This window comes from Nicotiana attenuata, unplaced genomic scaffold, assembly GCF_001879085.1.
Source record: "Nicotiana attenuata strain UT unplaced genomic scaffold, NIATTr2, whole genome shotgun sequence".
NCBI lineage: Eukaryota > Viridiplantae > Streptophyta > Magnoliopsida > Solanales > Solanaceae > Nicotiana > Nicotiana attenuata.
In genome coordinates this window covers 525,198-551,018 of record NW_017670357.1, presented here as the reverse complement: position 1 = coordinate 551,018, position 25,821 = coordinate 525,198, and the positions used below count along the sequence as shown (strand labels likewise).

The 25,821-nt window shown below is 39.0% G+C and overlaps 2 protein-coding genes and 1 long non-coding RNA gene across 3 annotated transcripts; all 3 read left to right on the top strand.

Moving 5' to 3' along the window:
• The first annotated feature begins 1,664 nt into the window (after nt 1-1,664).
• On the top strand, nt 1,665-2,717 carry LOC109238306. The gene has a single exon (XM_019404737.1). It carries the CDS (start codon nt 1,665-1,667, stop codon nt 2,715-2,717), a length of 1,053 nt encoding a protein of 350 aa, XP_019260282.1.
• A 4,846-nt stretch (nt 2,718-7,563) lies between these two features.
• On the top strand, nt 7,564-9,364 carry LOC109238310. Its single transcript, XR_002069727.1, has 3 exons — nt 7,564-7,767; nt 8,827-8,988; nt 9,062-9,364. It is a non-coding gene; the product is annotated as an uncharacterized LOC109238310 (long non-coding RNA).
• A 9,347-nt stretch (nt 9,365-18,711) lies between these two features.
• On the top strand, nt 18,712-19,524 carry LOC109238309. Its single transcript, XM_019404741.1, has one exon. The coding sequence runs from the start codon at nt 18,798-18,800 to the stop codon at nt 19,209-19,211; it is 414 nt and encodes a 137-aa protein (XP_019260286.1). The 5' UTR covers nt 18,712-18,797; the 3' UTR covers nt 19,212-19,524.
• The last annotated feature ends 6,297 nt before the right edge of the window (nt 19,525-25,821 follow it).

Sequence of the window (25,821 nt, the reverse complement as noted above, 5' to 3'; positions counted from 1 at the left end):
TCTTATTTCACTGGAAAAAATAAAAATTTACATTATTAAACACCTTATATACATTGTTATACACACAAATATAATCATGTATAATTATGTATAATCTTGTATAATTGTGTATAATCATGTATAATTCTGTATAACTATGAGAATACCCACAAATTTACATGGTTATACATGATTATACAAAGTATATATATGTATATACAACATATACATCATTCTTCCTCCCTTCAGAAGTTATTTAAAGTGAGAAGAAGAAGAAGAAAGGCTATGCGTTGGGATCATTTCAGACTATGTCTTTACTGCCCTTGTCACCATCCCCAACTGGCCCGTCTATAATCGCAATCCTCTCAGTTGGTTGGACTCAAGTGAAGCTGAAAAACATCCCAAACCACTGGCTGCTAACTCCAGTTCAAAGAAAAGAAAAAGACTACAAAAGATAGATCCGGTGTGGATTGTTCAACAAAATTATTTTGTGGAAGAGGAAGATAATGAACGGAGCAAGGAAATCTGAAGAAGAATTCGACTATTTTGCCAGAGAGAGAGAAAGAGTCAGAGAAAGAGCAAGAGATTAAAAATGAAAGAGAAAGTGGGGTGGGGAGAAAGTCTGAAAAAGAGTGTGGGCGGCGAGGGCTAATCAGTGAAAAAAAAATTTCAACATTATAGAACTGGGCCATACCGGGTAAGAAGGGAAAATATGGACCGTATTTTGTTAGGATAGTGGGCCAAGTGACATAGAGTGTAATTTCTTCTAATTTGTTATTTATAATATTATAAGTTTATTCTTCATATTGCTAGTGCGCGATATCACGAAACGACGGCAAACGACACAGTCTATCCAAACATTGTTTTCAACAAACGATACAGTCCAATACAATACAATACGATACAATACGTTATGAAACAATATGTAACAACCAACCAAACAAGCTGTTAGTTTTCCTAGGTCCTCAATCCAAAAAGATAATTAGATTTCCTTTTGATCAATTTCTATAGCGTCAACTTATTGTACGTTTTTTTTCCAATTGGACCATATTGTTAGTAAATATTTTATTTTCTATCTCTATTTAATTTATAATAGACCATTTTAATTTTATCATTGCACCGCGATAAATTCACTAGTTTATATATACTAAGGGCCCTTTTGGCTATTAAACAAGGTTTTTTTTTTCAATTTTTTTCCCTTTTTTTTAAATTAGTGTTTGACCATAAGATTTTCGATTTTTCATCTGAAGATGAATATAGAATTTTTCAAACCAAAAAGCTTTTTTTTAAAAATTTTTCACTTCAAATCCTTCACAAAAATTCAAAAACAATCCAAAATAATATTTACGTCTAAGTACAACTTTAATTTTCAAATATCACTTTGAATTTGTTTTTTTCACGTTGAAATTTTACAATTTTTATGTACAAAGTACAAGCGCCCGCTAAGTACTGTATGGCTTTTTCAAAGCTTAGAGTTGATTGCGGTCCAACAGTTTGAGGAACATTCTACATACTCCCGCGAAAGCTAAGATATTTCTGTGCCTTCTAAGAACTCCTGAAACTTCTGGAACATTCAATTCAGTTTCCCTGCAAACACATAAATATCAGAAAACCTCACCGCTTCTCTCATCGTGAAACACTACTAATCTCTTTAGCTATCAAAAGAATATCAACAAAGTTAACAAATGGAAAGCCCATTCTACGGAAGCTATTGGTCCCAGCCGACTCGCCCTCGCTATTCCTCAAACATGAGAGGAATACCCGTGCGGCCGATACATCAAAATGCTATCGGTATTAAGCCGGTTGTTGAGATTCCGGTCCACTTCGTTGGTTCGGATCCTGAGCGATCCGTTTCATCCTTGAAGACTCAGAAACCTAAGCCGGACCAGTCCGTATTAAGGATTCAGAAGGTATTCAGAGGGTTTTTAGTGAGAAAAAGCGTGAAGAAAATTATGTCAATACGAAAAGAGGTGGACGAAATTGAGCGCAAGATTTTGTGCGGCGAAATGGCGGAGTTGATTTGGAGAGATGAAAGGGAGAGGTTGCGGGTGAATGAGACGCTGATGTCTCTGCTTTTGAAATTGGATTCCGTTCGTGGAGTTGATTCCGGTGTTAGGGACTGCAGAAAGGCTGTGATTAAAAAGGTAATCTGTTTGCAAGAGAAAATTGACTTTATTGTTTCCGCAGGTAATCAAATTGCAGTCGAAGAGGAGAATAAATACAACGATTCCGATGAAGTCCCTAGACTGGTCAATCAGACCGAAGACATCTCCCATTCCACAGGAAATCAGGACGAAAATGAAAAATCGACATGTCAGAGTGAAGTTTCTGATCTATTGGAGCAGAGTGTGGAAGCAGAAAATCAAGCAGCATTGAGCTGTAGGAAGAAAGATGAGGAAACACAAGTAGAGGGCGAATGCGATGCAGAGAAGTTTGATGAGTTGCCGGAGGTAAGTGTGGAAAGAGGCGAAGTAGGAGATGTGATTGAAGGAATTGATGAGGAGGAGAATACAGCAGGTTTACATGGGGAAAATGATAGTATAAAAAACAGAGAGTTGATGGAGAAAATGGTGGAAGAGAATGAGAAGATGATGAGAATGATGAATGAGATGTGCCAGAGAAACGAAATGCAAACGCTGATGCTGAATTCGCTGGCGAAGAGGGTGGCGCAATTAGAGAAAGCTTTCCTATGTGATAAGTTGAAGGCAAAGACAAAGAAAAAGAGGCATACTTCTTAAAAACTGCTCTGGCAGAAGCCGAGCCAATCTTGTTTGAGAGTGTTTCCAATGACTTTTGTATTTCTAATGAGCAATTCGTTGATTTTTTCTTTTTTTGTCTTCTTCTAATCTTCTGCTCTTTCATATCTACCTATCTCTGTAGTGCGATGTGTCTCTTGCTGAAATAGAGAAATTGATAGATTGACAAATTCTTTGGTTGGGTTCTTCTTCACTACAACTGTGAACTGGTTAGTTTGCACTGCGCATTGGCCTTTCTGTTTGTTTTATTTTATTTTTTCGGTTATTATTCAAGAAAGGTCTAAATTTGTAATCTAAATTGCTGTTATTTTCTTTCTCCGGTATTAGTTTGGTTGACTTTATTTGCTCTGTGATTATGAAGCAATCAATTAACAAACCCAAACAACTGTTTAGCTCAACCAGACGGATTACGCTGAAGCAATGGAATAGTAAAGTAAGGAAAAGCAGAGAAGAGGTGAGGAGAGAATACAGAGAATTGATAGATGAGGGAACCAGAACTTATGCAACAAAAATAGCCTACTCCACTAGTCTGTTATTAGCTACTTATACTATCATGTATCCACATGTGTCCCCAGCTCTCATGCTCTGCACCACGCTATTTTCCCGCAACTCCCACAATGAAATCAGTTAGCCTTTTAGACGGAATCTTCACGCGCTGGCTCCTTCTCACGCCTTCAACCTCCTGCTGAGTCACCGTGTCCACGTTGGCTTGTGACGTGTCATCCATGTCAGTCATATTGGTCACAACAATACCTTTCCCCTCTGAAAGAACCATGTCCTCATGGTTCAGAGATTGCTGCAGAACAGGATCAGACAGTCCGGTGAACTGCTCCGGATTGATCTGCTGATTTGGCTCACCAACACAGCGCTTGAGTAGTGAGACACGGAACACTGGATGAATGGGTGCATCATCAGGTAGTTCTAATTTGTAGGCAACCTCCCCGACACGTTTCAGAATTTTGAAGGGCCCAAAGTATCGTCTACCAAGCTTTGGGTGCTGTTGAAGGCGGACAGTGTGTTGTCGATACGGTTTAAGCTTCACGAACACCCACTCACCCACCTGAAAAATCACCTCTCGTCGTCGCTTATCGGCAACCTTCTTCATACGATCCTGAGCATGGTTCAGATTACCTTTGAGGAGAGAAAGAATTTCATCTCTATCTACCATATATGCTTCAATTAAGTTACTCGGACTGCTGCCCAGAACATAGCGCGCAACAGTAGGTGGATCTCTTCCATACAATGCCTTAAAGGGCGTCATGCCTGCAGAGGACTGGTAGGAGGTATTGTACCAGTATTCAGCCCATGGTAACATGGCCACCCATTTAGTGGGTGTATCAGCCACAAAGCATCGGAGGTACTGTTCCACACATTTATTTAACGCTTCGGATTGGCCATCCGTTTGTGGATGATATGCTGTGCTCATGGTCAGAATAGTGCCTTGTAGCTTGTTTGACTTTCGCCAAAAGATGTGCAAGAAACGAGGGTCCCGGTCAGACGCAATAGACCTCGGTGGCCCATGAAGACGAATGATGCCCACCACAAATGCTTCAGCAACCGATTGAGCAGAGAAAGTAGAAGGAAGGGCAATGAAGTGCCCATACTTGGAAAGCTTATCCACCATCGTCATGATTGTTGACTTTCCCTTCGAGCTAGGCAAACAAGTGATGAAATCCATCGCGATATCTTCAAACACCAGTGAGGGAATAGGCAGAGGTTGGAGTAACCCTGATGGAAGATGATTAGAATCCTTCATTTGTTGGCATATCTGACAAGCGGACACAAAATGGTGCACATCTTTCTTCATTCCTTTCCAATAGAAATTGGAGGCCATCCGATCGTAAGTACGAGCAACACCTGCATGACCACCAATTGAGGTATCATGAAACTCGTGAAGTAACTTGTGTCATAGTGGGGAATCAGTAGGAATAACTAATCGCCCACGAAAGAATAGAAGGCCATTTCGGAATTGGAATCCCGAGTCAGAGGAATTTGGGTCTTGTAAGGACTGTTGTAGAGCTAATAACTCGGGGTGAGTTTGATTCAAGTCCATGAGTTCACACTTTAAATCATAACCTCTCACTGTGATGGTGAGGAAACTAGCGTCACAAGTGCGGGAGAGGGCGTCGGCAGCTTGGTTCAATTTTCCCGGTCTGTAAATAATTTGGAAATCAAATCCAACTAACTTACTGAGCCACTTTTGTTGTTCCGGAGTGAGTCTGAATAGTCTGGTTTGTCAAACTTCGGAGGGACTGCTGGTCAGTATAAATTGTGAATTTTCGCCCAAGCAAGTATGTACGCCATTTGCTCACTGCCTGAGTGATGGCGAACATTTCCCGGTGGTAGGTGGATGCACCCTGCATCCTAATACTAAACTTCTGACTGAAATATGCTACTGGATGTCCCTTTTGTGAAAGTACAGCCCCAATCCCCAAGCCGGAAGCATCAGTCTCAAGTTGAAACTCTTGAGTGAAGTCTGGTAATGCCAACACCGGTGTAGAACCAAGCTTACTTTTGAGAGTCTCAAACGCTACTTGAGCTGTAGGTGACCAGTGAAAAGAATCCTTGCGTAGGAGATTAGTAAGAGGTCCAGCAATTGCAGTATAATGGTGGATGAAACGTCTATAGTACCCGGCTAGGCCGAGGAATCGTCTATAGTACCACGCTATTTTCCCGCAACTCCCACAGTGAAATCAGTTAGCCTTTTAGACGGAATCTTCACGCCCTGGCTCCTTCTCACGCCATCAACCTCCTGGTGACTCACCGTGTCCACGTTGGCTTGACGTGTCATCCATGTCAGTCATATTGGTCACAACAGATTAAGAGTGGAAACTCCAAAAGTTACATTTCCCGCATAGTTTAGTTTTGTTTCTTCAAGTTTGTCGAATAAAATGAGTGATTCTTATACCATATTAGCTTCCAATCTGCGAGATCGATGGAACGGTGTTTTCTTCAATTTTGTCACTTCTTATATGCTGCAATTAATGCATGTTGCTGTGTATTCCTGTTTTTATTTGGGTTTTTTTGGTTCCATGCCTTTCAACTACGATTTACCTGATTATTTTGCAGAAAGTGAAAGATCAGGTATCTCCTTGTTTGATTTGAAAAAAGGGTGTTTATAGGCAAGCATGCTGCATTTACGTGCTCGTTACTCAATTGTATTTGATCTTTATACCCCCGTAAAACTCCATCTTGCCATGAGTTTCTCCTCCGCGCAATAAATGAATAAGTTTTTCTATAGAGAGTGGACAATTCCCATCCAACCAGTTGTTGATTAGAAGATTTTGATTCTCTTGGAATTCATCAGAATAGACACTTTGCATGACGATGAATTTGAAGTCTGGCTATACTTGATGTAATTACTGGCTCTATTTTGCCAAGGCAAACTGTTTATGTAGCATAGAATATATTTAGAATCTGATAAGTTACTAAAAGTTACAATCCATCTTTTAACCATGTATCTGCTACATGGACCAATAGTGCTTCTGTAGCTTGTAATTTGTATCTTTATTTTGGTTATGTTTTTGTCCCATCGGGTGATTTGAGTTCTTGAACTTAAATTAGTATTGAGCTTCATCGAAGTGTTTTCTATTCACTGAATTAATTATTGGAGGTCATTAAAATAACTGATTTGCTTTGTCAAGAGCAAAGAGTTCAAACTCCGTGAAAGTGCCAATTCGTCCGTCCACACTAGTCAACCAGCCAACCACGATGACCATTCGACATATAATATTGTTTATGATGAAATTATCCAAAGAAGTCCATGTAAGTCTTTCACTATCTCCAAATTGGATGAATTTCTGCTCTATTTTGTCCTTTTACTCGTGTTTATTTTGCTTGATTTCTGATATGGTTACAACTATTCACATTTGTTTGTTTGTTGTCAAATAGTCAATGAGGTTGAGAATGGACTTTTACTTACCTCAAGTTGAGAATGGACTTTTAAGGGTTTTCCATTATATTACTAGATCTTAATGCTTATATGATCTTATTCGATATCATAGATTTGACCATCTACTTATTCTTCCACTTCCTTTTACATTGCTGTCTCAATGTATTTAATTATCAGTTGCTCAATTCTTTAACTTTGTGTAAAAGTTATTTGTCTTGTTTACTTGCGAACAACATGATTGCAGAAAAATAGAACAGCCAGCCTACCATACAACTGGTGCCAGTAAGAACTTCTTAAATGACTGAATGAGTATTTTTGAAATACGGTTATTTCTTCATCCTTTTTTCTTGAATTTTTTTGAATTCTACCATATTGGATAATAGAAAACTAAATACCATCCAACATGTGATGGCTGAATATTTGATATTACTTTATGATATCTGAGTCATGATATTACTTTATGATATCTTTTTCTCTTTCTCTTTGTCTTCCTTGAGCGGTCCTTTGCTGGGAGATGCCTCTACACAAGGTAAGAACTTCTGACACTTCTGAAACATTTTGTTTTTCTCTGTTTTCTAGGTTTCTAAGCTTCTGTTACTGTCTACACTTTAGAGTAGATGTCAATTTTACTGCAAGATAGTGCCGACTTTATATTACATGTTAGCAAGGTAGTGCGCACACTATGTTCCGTAGAGGTCAAGTTTTTAAAAGGTCATAGGTTTTAGGTTGCTAGATGAAATATTGAAACTCGTTTGAGGAGCTGATGATGTATTTGCCCTTAAAAAACAGGGAATTACAAGTATATCCTAGATTGCATATGCTGGTAATACTGTTGGAAGTATTTTCCTGCCAACTTTTGAAATTGTGAGTTCAAAATTTAATATATGCTCATAGTTTACTAATTTACCACATATATTCATGCTCTATGTTGAAATTACTAGGTTGAGGGCGCTTATGGCTCGACAGTGCAGTCTTATGGAAAATTGAAAGGACCGCTTGAAGATTAGCTTCAAAGCTTGAACTTTCACTTTCAATATAGTCAAAAGAAACACAGATGGCGTCACTCCAGAATCTGCATTGATTGTTTTGAAGTGAAGGGACTTTGCCTACTAACTAGGAGCTTCAGTCACATGAAGAAGTGTAAGTTCTTCGATATTAGTTGACTTGAAAAAGGTATTGCAGATCTGATGCTCCTGTTGATATTTTTCCCTGCTCTGGTACTTGAGTTTCATGCGCCTTTGTTTCTGAGTTTGAACAGCTTACGCAATAGACAATTGTTATCTCATGGTTGATTTTCTACTATTGTTGTAGAAGGTTGTAAATTTTTTATAATTAAGTGATTTTTAGCTAGCCGGTGGATTTACATTGGTCTCATTTTCAACATTGAAAATGGTAGAAACTAATTTAATATTTTGGTGTAAGGCGATGCCCGTGTTCTGGAAAAATCTTTAACAGGAGTAAAAGAAGGGGCACATTGCACATAGTTGTTGAACTAAGTGATCTTGAGAATGAAGTTATAGGGAAATTTGTTGACGCCTTACAACTGATCTTGAGAATGAAGTCATAGTGAAATTTGTTGACGCCTTATAATAGAAGAACAAGAGAAATGGTAGAAGAAAGTTGGAGATATAGTTCAATCCCAAGAAGAAACTATTCTAGTTGCTCATTTTTCTGAGTTATTAAGACGAGTCTACACATAAAACTATGGTAGTCGAGGTATTTAGTGGTTTATTCTGATATTGAATTCACTTTGTAGAGTTTTTCATTATACTTGGAGCATCTTTTGCTTAATTTCTACCCCAATAGATTTTAAACTTTAGAAAAGGACTTTCATATTACCTATTGTTTAAGGTATTGATAATATTTTTTATTGTGCCTTACCTCTTCAGATTTTATTAACATTGAGATACAATTTTTGCTGTGCTTTTCGACATTAGTCACATCAAAGTACTAGATACACCACAGCTTATTTTAACATAATTTATCTTAATTACATGATACTTCGGTACTTTCATGAGTGCAATCTGTTGGGGTTGTTGGTAAGTTGTTGAACATTTCTACGTGAGATTTTGTTGTATATTAAAACTGGGACTTTGTCAGGATAAAAGAGATCAGTTGGGGATGGGCATAATCATTTATGTGGAGACTCTTATCACTTATTTGCCTCTTGATATTCTTAAATTTATCGTCTCTTATTAGGGCTGCCTTCACGACTAACAAGGATTTGAGAGGTTGACAAAAACTACAGGGAATGCTCTGAAATTACTGAGCAGGTGAAGCCATGCAAAGAATTTGCCAGTAAAATATAATAAGAGAGAATTACTGGGAGGAAAAGAAAATAAACTCCTTACCCCAACCAAAGTAAGAAAAATATGTGTTATATTTTGATAGAACTTTTACTGAAAATTTTATTGTAATAAGAGCCATATTACAGGACTGAGCGCTTTGCACCCTTACCACCAGCAACACTACATTGTCGAAGTATAAAGAAACAATTTGGGTGGTGATCTAGCTTTTTTTGCTGCTGAAATTCGGTCTCCACTTCACCTCAGCAAAGGATGATAGCAATATTGAGTCAAGTCTTGTGTTGTGTTGAAGGACGAGCACTGGAAGAAGAAAATATTATTGGAGTACCAGTAGTTGTATATACAGTTAAAACATTTGTGATTTTTTGGTTGATACATAGTTTCTGTTATATAATATTATATGTTTGCACTTTGGTTAAGATTTCTGAATAATTTGGGAGCAACACTTTTTCCTTCTAAGCATATTAAAGTGAAAATTGTTGGGCCCATGTCCGCATGGGCAATATCATCTAGTTCTCTTATATTAGAAGCCACACTTGACCAGCCTGTTTCATCGACACGCCTGCTTGGGACTTTTCTGATATCTATGTGTTCTGCTCTCGCTCCCTCCATGTGTTCCGCTCTCGCTCCCTCCTGCAAAGTTGTATAAAGTTACACGTAGGTTAATTTTTACACAGACAGAGGCTATTTCGAAATCCCTAGGTAATCTTACTAATGCTCTATCTCTTCTCATTTTTCTCTTCTCTTGTCATTTTTCCTTTGAAGTGTGTCTATTTATGTTTGGTTGGGTTCAAATTTGATCATTGGAAGGTTGTGGTGTTATCGGTGGCTGAAAAGGGGAAATAGAGTGCTTCTTCCATGTCAGTAGGTGTGTTCTTTAACCATCGTCCGCTGGTTTACTGTATTATGAATGGAAGAAATGTTATCCTTTGGTTTTCGATGTATTGCTAAAGAAAGATATAGGTTTGGTGTTATTTGTTGGCAGAGTTTGGACACTAAAGGAGAATGATAGGTAGTGTAAATTTTGCTTTTGATTTTTTCTTGCTTTGTCAATTTTGGAGATAAAATCAGACCTTTCAATTGCCCTCACAATCAACAGTATGAGGATTTTCTTATTTAAAATAGATAAGATATCATGTAGAAGCATTCTTTTGTTTATTGTTGCACATTCTTGCTCTGCATAAATTTCTTTTGAAATAAAAGAAGTCACAATATTATTTACCTCATGTAAGTGATTGGTTTTCATATCGCTTCTCCCGAATGAACACAAGTTATATTTTTTTTGATAGGTCTGAATGAATCACAAGTTTGTAAGGGTAAAATAATAAAGTAACATTTAATGGAGAACTCATTGGTATTTCACCAGAACTAAGTCCTACCGTTTCTCAAATTGATCTCCCGCAACCTCCTCACTCTTTTGTTCTTATTTGAAAGGGTTTTCGCTTTTAATCTTTGTCTGCCTTTCGTTGTTTTGCTGCTGATATTCCAGTATTCTGAATCATCTACGTCTGCTTTCTACGGATGGTGTTGTTTAGCTTCTGATATTCCAGTATTCTGTATCATCTACGTCTGCTTTCTACGGATGGTGTTGTTTTGCTTTGAATGACAATAGAGAAGACCAGGGAGAAACTGAGGGCGAAGAAGACAATGGTTATTAAGAATTTTCTTATATTAGAAGCCACACTTGACCAGCCTGTTTCATCAACACGCTTGCTTGGGACTTTTCTGATATCTATGTGTTCCGCTCTCGCTCCCTCCATGTGTTCCTCTCTCGCTGCCTCCTGTTAAAACACTAGGAGCCTCTGAAAAAAACTTACTGTTTAATTCAACACTAGCTTCTCGGTCAGCGAAATTAGCCAATTTATTGAACGGGGACAGACAAGACAAGAGCGAAGATGAGGAAATGATTATAATGAATAAGGAGAAGCAGAAATTAGCCAATTTTTTGAATGACAATAGAGAAGACCAGGGGGAAACTGAGGGCGAAGAAGACAAAATGGTTATAAAGAACAAGGGAGAAGAGGAAGGTGGGGAATTTAGAAGTAGTGAATATGGGTGTCAAGAGTGAGAGGGACAATGAGGGAGAAGATGATGAAGTGGTGGTTGTGAAGCATAATACTAAGAAGAAGGAGAAGTAGAGGAAGGTGGGTAGTTCGAAGCTGGCAAATTTGGGAGTGGATGATAATGTTATGTTGAATGAGTTTTGTTTGAGAGAAACCTGAAATAGCGCTTGTAGAAATAAAATTGATACCAATCACAGTAATAATGATTGTGAAGATTCTAACTTTGGGGGTAACAACATTAAGAAGCGAAAAGAAAATTCTGTTTTGGAGAATCACTTGAGTAGCAAAAGCTCAGGGTCCATTCGCACCAAGCAACGGGTTTGGTACTTTTTTTCCCTTGTTCAATTTTATGCTTCGTATGTATGTGTTATCATGTATGAAAGTGTTTGGATTTGTGCGGTTTGCAGGTTGAGTTTTGAAGGAGTTGATCCCAAGAAATTTACTGGACAACAATGTAAGGTATGAATTGATCAAACTTAGAATGATTAGAACGTGTTGTGTACTTTTGTTATTATCAGTTTAAGAGACTAGTTGTAAAGTCTTTGTTGATAGGTGAATTGGCCAGTAGATGCTGTTTGGTACTCTGGTCGTGCAATTGGGTACAACCCTGAGACTGGACGGCATCATGTAATTGATTTTCTGGCTCCTTTTCGTACAAAATTTTGTTTGATCTTTTGACGGGTAAGTGGATGAAACAAGTTTTGAGTCCAATGCAGGTGAAATATGTAGATGGGGATGAAGAGCATTTGCTTTTATCAAATGAAAGGGTCATGTTTTCTGTTTCACTTGAGGAGATGAGTCGTTTGAAGTTGAGATGTTGCTTGAAGTTAGTTTAGCAGAACTTTTGGAAATAATCACGACATACATGTGCTGAAAAACTGCATACTTCTGCAGGCTTACTTTGTGCAAATTGAAAACACGACGAACAAGTTGATAACAGTAAGAAAATGCATAGAGCATGCAGGAACTTGCTGCCAATAAAGATACAAAAAGATGAAATAATGAATTCATTTGGAACTAAATAGTGATACTGGCGTTTCTTTATCCAGTTGCAGGAATATATTGATGACATAGAGTACTAAATCAATATCCAGGTTACTCATTCCTGATTTAACTTCTTTATTAATGCTAAGACTTTCTCGATTTTTGGAAATAAAAATCTAAACAGTAAGTTACCTTGTTGCAGCTGGATAATCATCGAAATCAGCTCATCCAGGTATGCTGAGACTTGCACCTTCTGAAATTGTGAAATTTCAAAATTCCTCTTAACCTATTAGCTTTGCCCGTTTTAGTGCTGCTGGCATGCTTTTTCCCCTTGCTGGAAGACATATATGTGCTGCCTGATGACTCGACTTCTTGTACAAATTGTTCCAAGTAATCTCACTTCTTGTTGACTGCTGCTACTATAAGCGGTGGACATCCTTTGTTACCAACTTGCTTGTGTACAATGTTTTTAGAGGGTGGTGAAAGTCATTTCTACTGTACTGAAGGGCCATCGCTTTATTTGAGGAATGTCTTTAACAATTTCAACTTCTGTTTTGTGTTTGCTCTACTGTTCTCAGCAATACTACCCGTCGCTAAGAAGAAGTATGCTCCTGAGATGTTGGTCGTCGTTTCACCTGTCTAGGATTGCATTACTCTGGACATAGTAAATATGCACAACTGATCAGTCAAATTTAACTGGCTTCTAAGATAGGAAAAAATAATTTACCTTTCTTTTTGTCTTACTCTGCTAATGTACATAGATTTGTAATTAACTTGTGAAATCATATTCCTACAAACTCATTCATTCTTGGACTCTCAATCTTAATCTCAACAAGGTAATTGTTTGTCAATATTCTGTTTGTAAAGATGTCATTTATTCAGCATCTTTTACGAAATGAGCTGGTGCTTTGTGTCTTTAGTACAACGTAAAACAATAATATATGGTTTTTACCCTGTTCTTATGTTGTCCGATTTAGTTGATTATCTATGGGAGTAGCTGCATGGACTTCAGATACATGGGGCTTTAAGGATCTTTTACATTTAAGATTCTTATTCTGAATGTACATTTCTTTTAAGCATCAAATTGCATTATATCGTACTGATATCGACGTCAAATTGCTCCGTGTTCTTAGCATCAAGGAATACATTACGAGTTTCCATGATACATGGGGCTTTAAGGATCTTTTACATCTAAGATTCTTATTCTGAATGTACATTTCCTTTAAGCATCAAATTGCATTATATCGTACTGATATCGACGTCAAATCGCTCCGCGTTCTTAGCATCAAGGAATACATTAGAGTGGCTGCTGACTAATATGAACTGCTGTTTAAAATTCAAATTTTGGTCTGTTACATCTGTATTCCCACAGTTTTGCCGTAATATTTTTTTGCTGGTAGAGCTACATGATCATCTTTGCACTCCTTAAGAGACACATCATGTGATGCGAAAATTTATTATCCCTTTGAATTCTCCTAACCTAATTTTGAAAAGGATACTTATAAAGCATAGAAATAACAGCAGCCAAGAGGCATGAATAGCTAGATTGGACATTCCTCAACTTACTACCCATTATTAAATTTATTATCTTGAATATTTCTTTTGTCGCTATTCCCTGGATATGGGAGTCGAGGTTGAGATGGTTCGGCATATAAAGAGGAGAAGGCATTGATGCTCCTGTCAGGAGGTGTGAGAGGCTGACCATGGCGGGGTTGAGAAGAGGTCGAGGTAGGCCAAGGAAGTATTAGGGAGAGGTGATTAGATATGATATGTCGCGGCTTCAGCTTACAGAGGACATGACCCTTGATAGGAAGCTATGGAGGTCGAGGATTACAGTAGAAGGGTAGTAGGTAGTTGACTAGTTGTAAGTTTCTCCTTTTCCTACCAGTTTCTTTGGCAGCACATGACCCTTGAGTGTTGTATATGCTTAAGTAGCTTCGTTACTTCGTCATGTGATTTAGTTCGCCTCTGCTATCGTATTCCTTGTTTTTAGTGTTTAGTACTACTAATTCCCCTCGCTCCCTTTAATTTATTATAAATATTATTATTATTATTTATTATTATTTTTTTTTTCTTTTTTTTTTGTTCCCCTCGTCTTCTTCCCCTTCTTCCTCTTCTCGCTTTTCTAAGCTGAGGGTCTATTAGAAACAACCTCTCTACTTTCATTAGGAAGGGGTAAGGTCTGCGTCTGCACTATCCTCCCCAAACTCCACTTGTGAGAATATACTGAGTTTGTTGTTGGTGTTGTCGTTGTTCCCTGGTTTTTCCTTTTTCTTTCTATTACTAACAGGGTGTGCCACTGGTTTGAGAAAGTTTACTTGCCCAGTCAAATTACTTTTCAATCTGATACTGGTGGAGTATGTTTTCCTCCCCTCACCAGCATTCATCCTCTCAAAGTCTCAACAATTTATTAGTGACATACCTTAAAGGATAGATTTATGTTAGTACTATAAATTCTGCTCAATGTGACTATTGGTAAGTATAACTACACCCTCCTTCCTATTAGTTGTGTTTAACTATCAAAAGATCATCTTAAGTACTTAACGTTTGAAATTGCCTATAGTAATCCAACTAGTACTTGCATAAAATAGAGATACCGGAATGTAAAGCTTATTACCGTGTAGCTTCATTACGTTGGACTTTAGCCTTGTGATTCTTTGGTTTAGTTACTGGAACTAAATTTTCCCGCAGACACTAAAAAGGTTATCATCGTAATTCGTATGTGTAGGTCATCATCGTATGTGTCCTTATTCGGCTTCTCTTCTTATGACTTATGATGAGGTTAGCTACATCTATATATATACTTGTAGAGAGAGTCCATGCTTAATATATATGGCCATTCACATTCACTGTGGAATTACTTAAGAGTAAATTGTAAAGTCATTGTTTGGACATTCTTAAGTGCAAACAACAGTAAATTAGAATCAAGGAAAGAAGTAAGCCTTCATTATTCTAATTAGAGGCGGATCTCGAATTTAATTTCTATTGCTTCAACTTTTAAGATTTTAGCATTGAACTTATTATATTTTTAAATTTATAGGTTCATATCTATAATTTTGTAATTTTTAATGAATTTTTACGTATAATTTAATTTTTACTCCTCGTCTAAAGTTATGGTTCAATTGAACCCGTCATTGACACGCTACATCCGCCTCTGATTCCAGCATCAAGTGGATTAAAATATCATGATATTAAAAACTGATCTAAATTGATATAAAAGATGATAACCAAACTAAAAGTTTTCTATATGCATAATAGGACATTCAATAAGCACAAAAGATGACATAAGTACATTGTACATCTCTCGTGCTAATACCCTTAAAAAAAAGGGGGCTGAATCGCATCTCTAGTACCCGTAAAACATTAAAAGATTAGTGCATTAGTTATTAATATACCATCGTATTACAGTCAGCAAGTTCCGATGAATCGCATCGCGTAATTCTTGTCATTCGAGTAAGTTGTTTGGATAGTCAATAAAATAGATCTTACACCTCTGTACTATGTATGGTATTTGTGCAACAGTAGTCTAAGGCACCTACAAAGCGAATGATCATCAATTGAATGACAAGTAAAAACAAATTGAAACAAATAGGGAAGGTGGAAACAATTTTACCAAGAGAACAGCAGGCACATCCTTGTTGAGTTGGAATGATCTTCGAGAACCTCAATATAAGTGATGAGTTATGTGCGTTTTTATATTTTGACGATCTAACAAATTTCACATAAGAACCAGATAGGGAATATGTTACACATTTTCAAAAGTGCTCAAGAACAACAAGTCACATGTCTGGCACAAGTTCCGACATGTTCAGTCAAAGAAATGGCAGAGGGAACAGATGACTATCAGTTCCTCCGACGACAGTACAAGCCAACTTTTTACAGCTGTTAAAGTCAATGCACTGTTTCTCTGCATACGCAACAATGCAGCAGTCACTTTATGGAGCATGCCTTGTATTGGATAATTGCATACATCATCCCAATGACTTCACTTGTATATTACCAACATGAGGCAAGGGAAAAACACACACTTGCAAAACCCTAAATCATAAACTTGGAAGGGATCAAGTCTGCGGTCTTTACCCGGACGAAGCGTCCCTGCCAGTCCTGATCCCAGTCTCATCGATGCTCGAGAATGGGGCTTTGCTAGTCCGGCGTGTGAGCTTTATCAGTCCCTCTCGGAAGATTCGGAGATTGTATAGGCGGAGTAGGTGATCGACGGTGAACCGACGAGATTCAGTCTTGTTCACAAAGTATCGAAGAAGGATTATGATACTCCACAGTGACGGGTGGATTTGACCGAGGCATACATCATACCTCTTGCAGAAGTCCAAAATAATCGGGTCTACCGGGGCCCAGCATGAAGGGATAATTGCACACACTCAAATACCCCTTCACATGGGTAGTAATTGCGTCCTCGGGCCCGGGGACTACTACATCCTTATCCACCCAGTCGCACTCCTTTCGAACCATAGGAAGGGCTTTTTCGGTGATGGAACAAATATACCTAGACACCGCCTCACATCGACCCTGCACCGACGAGGGCTTTTTGACCTTAAAGTCATCTGCGACCGAGCACCCCTCGGGAACAAACATTTTCAAGGGAGGCTTGACAGCCGGTTCATCGATAGCTGCGCCCGAAGCAAATTTCTCGAGGACGACCACATCGGGAATGGTCACCTCGACTTCGGCGGTCGGTTGTGAAGAAGAGGAAGCGACTTTTTGGGGAACAGTTTTGGAATTTTTAATTGTTATCTGGAAAGAGGTTGAAAATATGAAGAAAGGTTGGAAGATGAAAGGAAAAAGCTTTAATGAGAAAGTCAAGTGCGCTGGTTTGGGTAGAAAATAAGCAAAAGCTTGCAATTTACTAAGAAATCTTGAAGAACAGAGTAAAAATGTTAGAATATGAAGAAGGGCGGTGATATCCTAAAGACTCGAAAGTAGAAGCTTGGTCTAAAGGTGAAAAATGAATGAAGGAAGAGGCTTCGCGCCGTTTCACATCTAGGGATGACCCGCCGATGGCTGACACGCGTTTGAAGTCATAAAGACACGACTGACGGGACGTTTTGGATTCTTTATCGTTTCTGTCACGGCATATTGAAGAAGGTATCGAAGTGCACATATCGCTTCTCGTCGTTTCCGTAAACTTAATCTCCGAGAAATAAGGGGACTATCTGTATACGGGTGAAACCGAGCCCGTGGGATGCCTCGATTTTCAATGAAGTAAACGGAGCAAGAGACATGACTGTAAGGAACCGGAATCGAGGCAAGGAGCCCCTCGAGTCGGGGTTCGGGCAAAACACCTACCATCGAAAGTATCGGGGCCGCGACTCCTAGGTTCGATTTGAATCCCAAAAATCTCGGAGAGCATTTCCAGATAATCGAGCACGACTAATAAAAGGCCGTGATATCCGTGACCAGCCGGATGTCACGGTGTGAATCTCAGCATGTATCGGCTGAAAATCGGTGATTAGTAAAACGAAAGATTTTTACCTTTTATGGAATTGTATTTAGGGTAAAATTCCCCTACTATATAAGGGGGGGGGGGGGGGCCTGATTATTCATTAGGGACATTGTAACATGCATATCAAGGCAATATGCTCTTATTTTCTCTGTTATTCAAAGTTCTTACTTTTGTTCATCAGTTCATCATTAACGTGAGCCCGAGATCGAAGGCAGGTATTTCATTAAAGCTGTTATTGAGTTCGAGATCGCTTCCCTTAATTGGTTTGACAATTTATTATGTTTTTATCTGTTTAATCTAACTAATTTATTATTTATATTGAATTAATCCACGTATATAAATTCAATTGTTATACTTTTTTCTTTTTTTTTTTGGGTAAATATAGAGACTCCATCGAATAAAAAACGTTTCCTTCCTTTTCCTCTCCATCCTCCACCTTTGCAAAACAAAATAGCAAATAATTTTTTCCGTCTTGTTAAATATACTATTAAAGTGTGTTCAATATTCAGGCACGCTCCTGCATCTTTCTTGGCCGAATTCAAAGAAAAGCCTCGTCAGCTTCCGTGGGCCGTCTCTACACCGTTGCATGCATGCCACTTGTCATCAACTTACTCATCATATTTACGCAGAGACGACTGTTCAAACAAAGATATACTTCAGCTTCTTCCTTAAGCCGAATACAGTTGAGTTCTAGGCTTCTATAGCTCCTTCCAGAGTAGTTTACTTTCTTTATTTGGATGAAAATATCAGATAATTCATAGCCGCTACTCGTTGAATGCGTACCGTGTAATATGTTCATTGTGAATAGCTTATAAATCACATAAAAAATATAAATCGCACCACAAGTTCAATGCAACGAACTCTGACTAACAAGACTGATGATAGGGAAATGATCCCCAACTCTCCCATATAAAAAATTACTTTCCAACCAATTCAGTCCACCCTTGCAAGGCTATAGTATACCTTTTAATCCTAACAATTTAAGTTGTTTTATACTAAAAAAATTATAAATTTGTGATTTGGTCAAATTATATACTCCATACAGTATCTATATATAGCATTGGATAAAACTTAAATTCATCAGATATTTACATGGTAATCTGAATATTATTTTAATATAACCCGTAATTATATACTCCGTACGTGAAACAGTTGGATAATATAAAAAAGTATGCACTCAGCATGAGTTGAAAAGTAAAGTCGGCTTGCGCTTACTTAACAAGAGAAAAAAAAAAAAAAGATAACGCACTTCTTCCCCTCTCTATATATATATGCACATTCTCCTGCCAATCTTTCCAACAGAAAAAGTGAGAGAAACTAGAAACAGAGAAACTCTGATTATAACAAAAGGTTGAGATGGGTTGGTTTACAAGTGAGAGAAGAGGGATCAGCTGGAGAGACCAAACAGTAGAGTCAGCATCAGCACCTCCCTTTCCTTTGATATTATTTTTCGGTCTGGTAATCTTGCTGATGTATTTTGCTGGTTACTCAGACCATAAGGCACAAGAACAACGTTCCAAGAATAGTATGACGCTGCTGCTATTCTTGTTGCCTATGCTTGTAGTTCTTATGGTATACGCCATAGTTGTTAATAACAGGTGGTTTTCTCCGGAAGCCGCCGGAGGCGGTGGTGGTCCGAGGCCGGTTCTGTACGAAGCCATGCGCCAAGAAGGAAGTCCTCCTTGGGGTCCGGCGTTAATGGTGGTGTTGCTTCTGTTGATGGTTTATTATCAACATTCATATCACTCTAGCTGGTTTCGTCCAATTTAGAATTTATGAGATGCTGTAAATTCTAAAATTGAGAGTAGTTGGATTCTGAAATGTATATCTAAATAAATCTTGTATGCTTGTTTTTGCCTCTGTTCAAACTCTTCATCTTTGGACAGAGGTTGTAACTTGTGCTTGAAGAGGTGTTCACAGCGTAAGCCTTGAATGTTTGGAAGTTGGGACTTCTCTCTCTCTTTTTTTGGAGGGGGGAGGGGGGTTGTCCCTAGGTATTTGAAGTTAAATTTAAAAGCTTTCCCTTGTCAGTTTGTAGGAATTGAAGATTTACTGATTGTGGATAATCTGTTATGCTTTTTAATTTCTTTTAGCGCTTTTTGACCGTGAAGCGAGCAGAGATGTTGCAATTCATGTATCAATGAGTTAGGGGTACATGTTTTCTATTGATTTTAGATAAGTAGATGGTGAAACCGCAGTCCAAATATCGTTTTAGGATTGAAATAATTTGTGGCGTCAACCCATCATGGGCTTGAGAAATTAAGAAAGAAAAAACTATTATGGGTAATGAAAAAAATTGGGTGTGTATATATTGAAGTAAGTGAAAGATAGACATATCATGATACGAAGGCTGGGAAAAGAATAATGATTGGCAAAGAGGCACGAGTTTTAACAGGTACGAGCAGAGGAACGAGCGGAGATACGAGCAGATAATCAAAAGATTCGATGTTCGTACCTATTTAAGTTCAAGATTTAAGGAGAATGAATCTGACAGCATAAGAGAGAACGTATACTGTATTTAGTAAGTATTAAATACTGAAAATGTTAGAAAATCTGTATTGAATTATAATGATTGTCATTGTAATGTATCATTAAATCTTATTAATTGTCTATAATAGCTTTATTATAATAGAGGCAAAATGTATATTTCAGAAATAGCTATAAAAAGGAGAAGACTGATCATTTGTAGGGACATGAAATATTATTAGAATATACTGGTTTACTTTGCTTTCTTCTGTTCATCTTATTATTTGCAAAATTAATTTCCTTTATTCATTTTATTTTTTGATTATCAGTAACCTGAGTTTTTTTAAAATAAAATTTTGACCGAAATTTTATTTTTTTGTTAAATAAATTGGTTCCGTTATTGGGTATCTGATAATCTATTCTAAACCTAACCTTTCTTGTTACATCAACAACCAGGTCAAATGTTAACGATAACACCCAATGAAACCATCAACTCCAGGGGAATTCACAAGATAATCGCACCCCGCTCCCTTATCCACAAAGCTCCCCTTGGCGGTCTCGAGAGGGCACTCCTGATGGATCTCATTCAAACGTAAATGCTCAATTTGAAAACGATGAAGCTATCTATGAAACTTTGCAAAAGCTAATCGCTCAACAGGTCAATAAAGCCCTTGAGGCCTTTACCAGCCAGTTGCCTGTTGCACCATCAACACCAATTTCAAATAACAACACTTTAGAGAACTCTCGTTCCGGGCTTGCTAATTCGGGGAGTCCACTCCCCAGCGAGTCACGAGATGGAGAACCAGGTAACCTGGTCAATTCTGATTTACAAAATTTAGTATTGACATTGCAGAAACAGCTCAAGGAACAACGTGACCGCATAGAGCAAATACCTGGAGTACCGCTTGTAATCAAAGGGATAGATATGGACAAATATTCACAACAACCTTGGAAGCCAAGTGCTGCTCCTCTCCCAATTCCAAAGAAATTCAAAATGCTCGATATTCCTAAAATGTTGGAACAATTGATCCACGAGACCACGTGACTGCATTCACAACTGGCGTCAAAGGCAACCACTTGACCAAACAAGAAATTGAATCAGTATTGGTCAAAAATTCGGTGAAACACTAACTAAAGGAGCATTAACATGGTATTCTCTTACACCCGAAAATTCCATAAATTCTTTTGCTGAGCTTGCAGATTCATTTATCAAAGCACATTCGGGAGCTCAAAAAGTCAAAAAAAGAATAGAAGATATTTTGAAAATCAAGCAAGGGGACTCAGAGTTGCTTAGAGAATTCGTGGATAGGTTCCAGCGTGAAAGAATGACGTTACCACGTGTACCAGACAATTCGGCAGCTATAGCCTGCACCAGTAATTTGAATGAAAAAAAGCTCAGAAGCCACGAGGCGACTCAAGGAAAGTCTTTGTGAATTCCCAGCAACAACATGGAATGACCTTTATAACAGGTATAGCACGAAGCTAAGGATAGAAGAAGATATTATCTCACGGTCTCAAAAAGAGGAAAAGGCGAGTTCGAGACGGGCAGAAATCGGAAAAAGGTCCGGTAAAAACAGATACGAACCATATATGGGCCCAGCGGGAAAAGATTCACGATCAAAACAGGACAATTCAAGGTACGATCATAGATCGAGGAATAGAGAGTCGGGTTCATCCTCAAGGTTTGGGAATGATCGAAACACGCGAGAGGCGCGGGATGATGATAGAAACCTGAAGGCAAGATTTGGCGGTTATAATTTTAATGTAAGCACTTCCGAGCTCGTAGCTATTTTAAGAAGCATGGGTGATAAGGTGCGGTGGCCAAAAGAAATGAGATCAAATCCAAACAGGCGTAATCCTGATCATTGGTGCGAATTTCACAACAATCATGGTCATAAAACGATAGATTGTAGATTGCTACAAGGTGAAGTTGATCATCTATTGAAGCAAGGATATCTCACTGAATTATTTAGTGAGAAAGGAAAGCAAGCATATATGAAGAATAGGCAAGAGCCCCCTAAACCGCCTTCTCCCAAAAAGACCGTTAATGTTATAAGCGGAGGTGAAGAAATCAATGGCGTGACATACATAATAGCCAATAAAGTTTCCAAAGTCACAATTACCCACGGGAAGCGGGTGCGACATGTCTTAGAGGAAGAAAGTATTATGTTTGATGATGCAGATACGGATGGCGTATTAACTCCACATAACGATGCACTGGTAATATCTCTACTTGTACATGATACTAATGTGAAACGAGTTTTGATTGATCCAGGTAGTTCCGTGAACATTATTCTGCTAAGAGTACTACACAAAATGCAAGCTGAAGATAAATTAGTACCAAAGAGGCATATTTTGTCTGGATTCGACAATTCCAGCGTCGTGACAAAAGGGGAGGTAATACTTACTACATTCGTAGAAGGAGTTGTCAAAGATACAAAATTTCAGGTGGTAGATATGGAGATGGCTTACAATATGATTCTCGGGAGACCATGGATCAACGAGATGGATGCTGTTCCGTCGACCTTACATCAAGTTATTAAATTTCCATCACCATGGGGAATATGTCAAATCCGTGGGGATCAACAGACATCCAGGAGCATCAACTCCGTAGCAGATTCAAGTACGAGAAACGAAGAAAAATAGCAGTTACAGAATCCAGCTGAGGGTACCACAACATAAACCTCAACTGAACAAGGGCGAACAGATGTGGACTCGAGGCCCGATACCATTCAAGAACCAGGGGAAAACGAAAATATCAAAACAAAGATTGAAGAACTGGACGCTGTAGTATTATTTACACAATGGCCTGAAATGAAAGTCTACATAGGGGCCAATCTAAGCCAAGACATGAAAGGTAAGTTGATTGAATTTTTGAAAACTAACGTGGATTGTTTTGCTTGGTCCCATTCTGATATGACAGGAATACCACCAGAGGTAATGACTCACAAGTTAAATGAAGACCCATCATATCCACCTGTCAAGCAAAAGAAGCGAAAGCAAGGAACTTTCAAAAATCAGGTGATTCAGGATGAGGTCCAAAAATTATTGAAGATTGGGTCTATCCGCGAGGTAAAGTATCCTAATTGGTTAGCAATACTGTTGAGGGTCGTGGAACAGCTCGGTCTACAAGACCAAATCATGCTTGTAGTCTGAGTTCTAAACGGATTCAACATCGCATGTGAGACCACTAAAGGAGAGATAACATTACCGGTGAATGCCGCTGGAACCATTTAGGAATCTAAGTTCTATGAGATCGAAGGAGATATGAGGTACAATGCTCTGTTTGGGAGGCCCTGGATTCACAACATGAGGGTAGTGCCATCGACCCTGCACCAGGTGTTGAAATTCCTAACACCAGGAGGGATTGAAACAATATACGGAGAACAACCAACCGCAAAGGAGATGTTTGCAGTCGAAGAGGTGATCCTAATATCTGCACTTTCAACACTAAAAAGTCTGGGTTCGGCCGCTAAGGAAGAAAGGAAATAGCACTTACCAACACCGGCCCAATCAGAGAAGCAGGGGACGGGTGAAGACAACGATCACAGGGTGCCCAGGTCTTTTATAGCCCCCGATGAATCTGAAGCAACCAAGTCAACGGTCGAAGAACTGGAGCAAGTCATATTGATTGAGCATTTGCCCGATCGTAAGGTACACCTAGGCACAGGGTTACCTTATAGCTAAAGAAGATTGTTTCACTTGGTCCCACCTTGATATGACAGGGATCCCTCTGGAGATAACCACTCACAAGCTGAGCCTGGACTCGAAGTTCCATCCAGTCAAATAGAAAATTAGACCTCAATTTGAAGTCAAGCATACATTCATCAATGACGGGGTATCGAAACTCCTTAAAATAGGGTTCATTCGGGAGGTTAAGTACCCGGATTGGTTAGCAAACACAGTGGTAGTCCCTAAAAAAGGGAATAAATTAAGAATGTGTATAGACTATAAAGATTTGAATAAGGCATTCCCTAAGGACTTTCCCTTTGTCTAACATCGATCGCATGATCGATGCGACAACTAGCCACGAGATCCTCAGTTTTCTCGACGCCTTACCCGGGTATAATCAATTTCGGATGGACCCGGGCGACCGGGAAAAAACGTCCTTCATCACTAAGTACGGTACCTACTGCTATAACGTAATGCCATTCGGATTAAAAAACGCCAGTGCCACTTACCAATACTTAGTAAATCGGATGTTCGAAGAACATATAGGAAAATCAATGGAGGTTTATATTGACAATCTATTGGTTAAGTCCCTGCGAGCAAAGGACCATTTGAAGCATTTGTAGGAAACCTTCAACATATTGAAGAGATACAATATGAAGATGAACCTGGAAAAATGTGCATCTGGAGTCGGGTGCGGAAAATTTCCCGAATTCATGGTGTCAAATCAGGGGATCGAGATCAATCCTGATAAATCAAGGCCATAGAGGACATCACCGCAGTGGACAACGTCAAGGACATACAAAGGTTAACCGGACATATAGCCTCTTTGGGTCGATTCATCTCGAGGTCCTCCGACAAAAGTCATCGATTCTTCTCACTGTTAAAGAAGAAGAATAACTTCACATGGACCCCAGAGTGCCAACAAGCCTTGGAGGAACTCTAGAGGTACCTCTCGAGCCCACCTTGGCTTCATACTCCGAAGGCAGACGAACAATTATACCTATACTTAGCGATATCCGAGGTGGCAGTAAGTGGAGTCCTGGTCTGGGAAGAAGAAGGTACGCAATTTCCTACCTATTATGTTAGCAGAACTCCAGGCGAGGCCGAACTAGGTATCCTCACTTAGAAAAATTGGTGCTCGCTTTGCTAAGCGCCTTTAGGAAACTGAAACTGTATTTTCAATGCCATCCCTTATGTGCCGTGACTACTTATCCGTTAAGAAACATAATGCATAAACCCAACCTCTTGGGATGATTGGCCAAATGTGCTCTAGAAATTAGCGGGTACGATATCGAATATCGACCCCGAACCACCATCAAATATCAAATTTTGGCGGACATTGTAGCTGAATTCAAAACGGCCCCGATACCCGAGGTCGAAAAGGAGTTGTTGAACTCAGAAACTTCCTCGGGAATCTAGACCCTCTTTACGGACGGTGCCTCGAATGCAAAGGGGTCCAAACTTGGCATCGTGTTGAAGCCACCGACAGGTAATATAGTTAGACAATCTATTAGGACTGTAAAATTGACTAACAACGAGGCCGAATATGAGGCCATGATTTCAGGTCTCGAACTGGATAAAAGCCTAGGGGTAGATGTGATCGAAGCTAAATGCGACTCCCTTTTTGTGGTGAACTAAGTCAATGGGATGCTCGAAGTTAAGGGAAGAGCGAATGCAAAGATACCTGGATAAACTACAGGTAACCCTACGTCGGTTCAAGGAGTAGACTCTGCAGCATGTACCTCGAGAACAGAACAATGAGGCCAATGCTCTTGCTAATTTAGGATCGACGGTCGATGACGATGAATACAACTCGAAGATGGTCATACAACTCATAAGATCGGTAGTGGAAGAAGGTCGCGCCGAGATAAACTCAACAAGCTTGACCTGGGACTGGAGAATCAAATATATAAAGTATCTGAAGATCGAAAAACTGCCCTCAGATCCTAAAGAATCGAGGGCTCAACTTAGAAAGGAGGCCCGGTTCAGCTTGTCCGAAGATCCCATTCAGGAGAACATTCGATGGCCCACTCGCAATATTTCTAGGACCGGGAGATACCGAGTATGTTCTGAGGGAAGTCCACGAAAGCACCTGTATAAATCATTCGGGCGCCGAATCATTAGTTCGAAAAGTAATCAGAGCCGCCTAGTACTGGATTGACATGGAAAGGGACGCGAAGGAGTTAGTACGAAAATACGATGGATGTCAGAGGAATGCTTTGGGGATTCATCAACCTGGGGA

What these genes read in the sequence shown, in the direction of transcription:
- LOC109238306 (XM_019404737.1), top strand. Translation starts at nt 1,665, where the DNA reads ATGGAAAGCCCATTCTACGGAAGCTATTGGTCCCAGCCGACTCGCCCT.
- LOC109238309 (XM_019404741.1), top strand. Translation starts at nt 18,798, where the DNA reads ATGGGTTGGTTTACAAGTGAGAGAAGAGGGATCAGCTGGAGAGACCAA.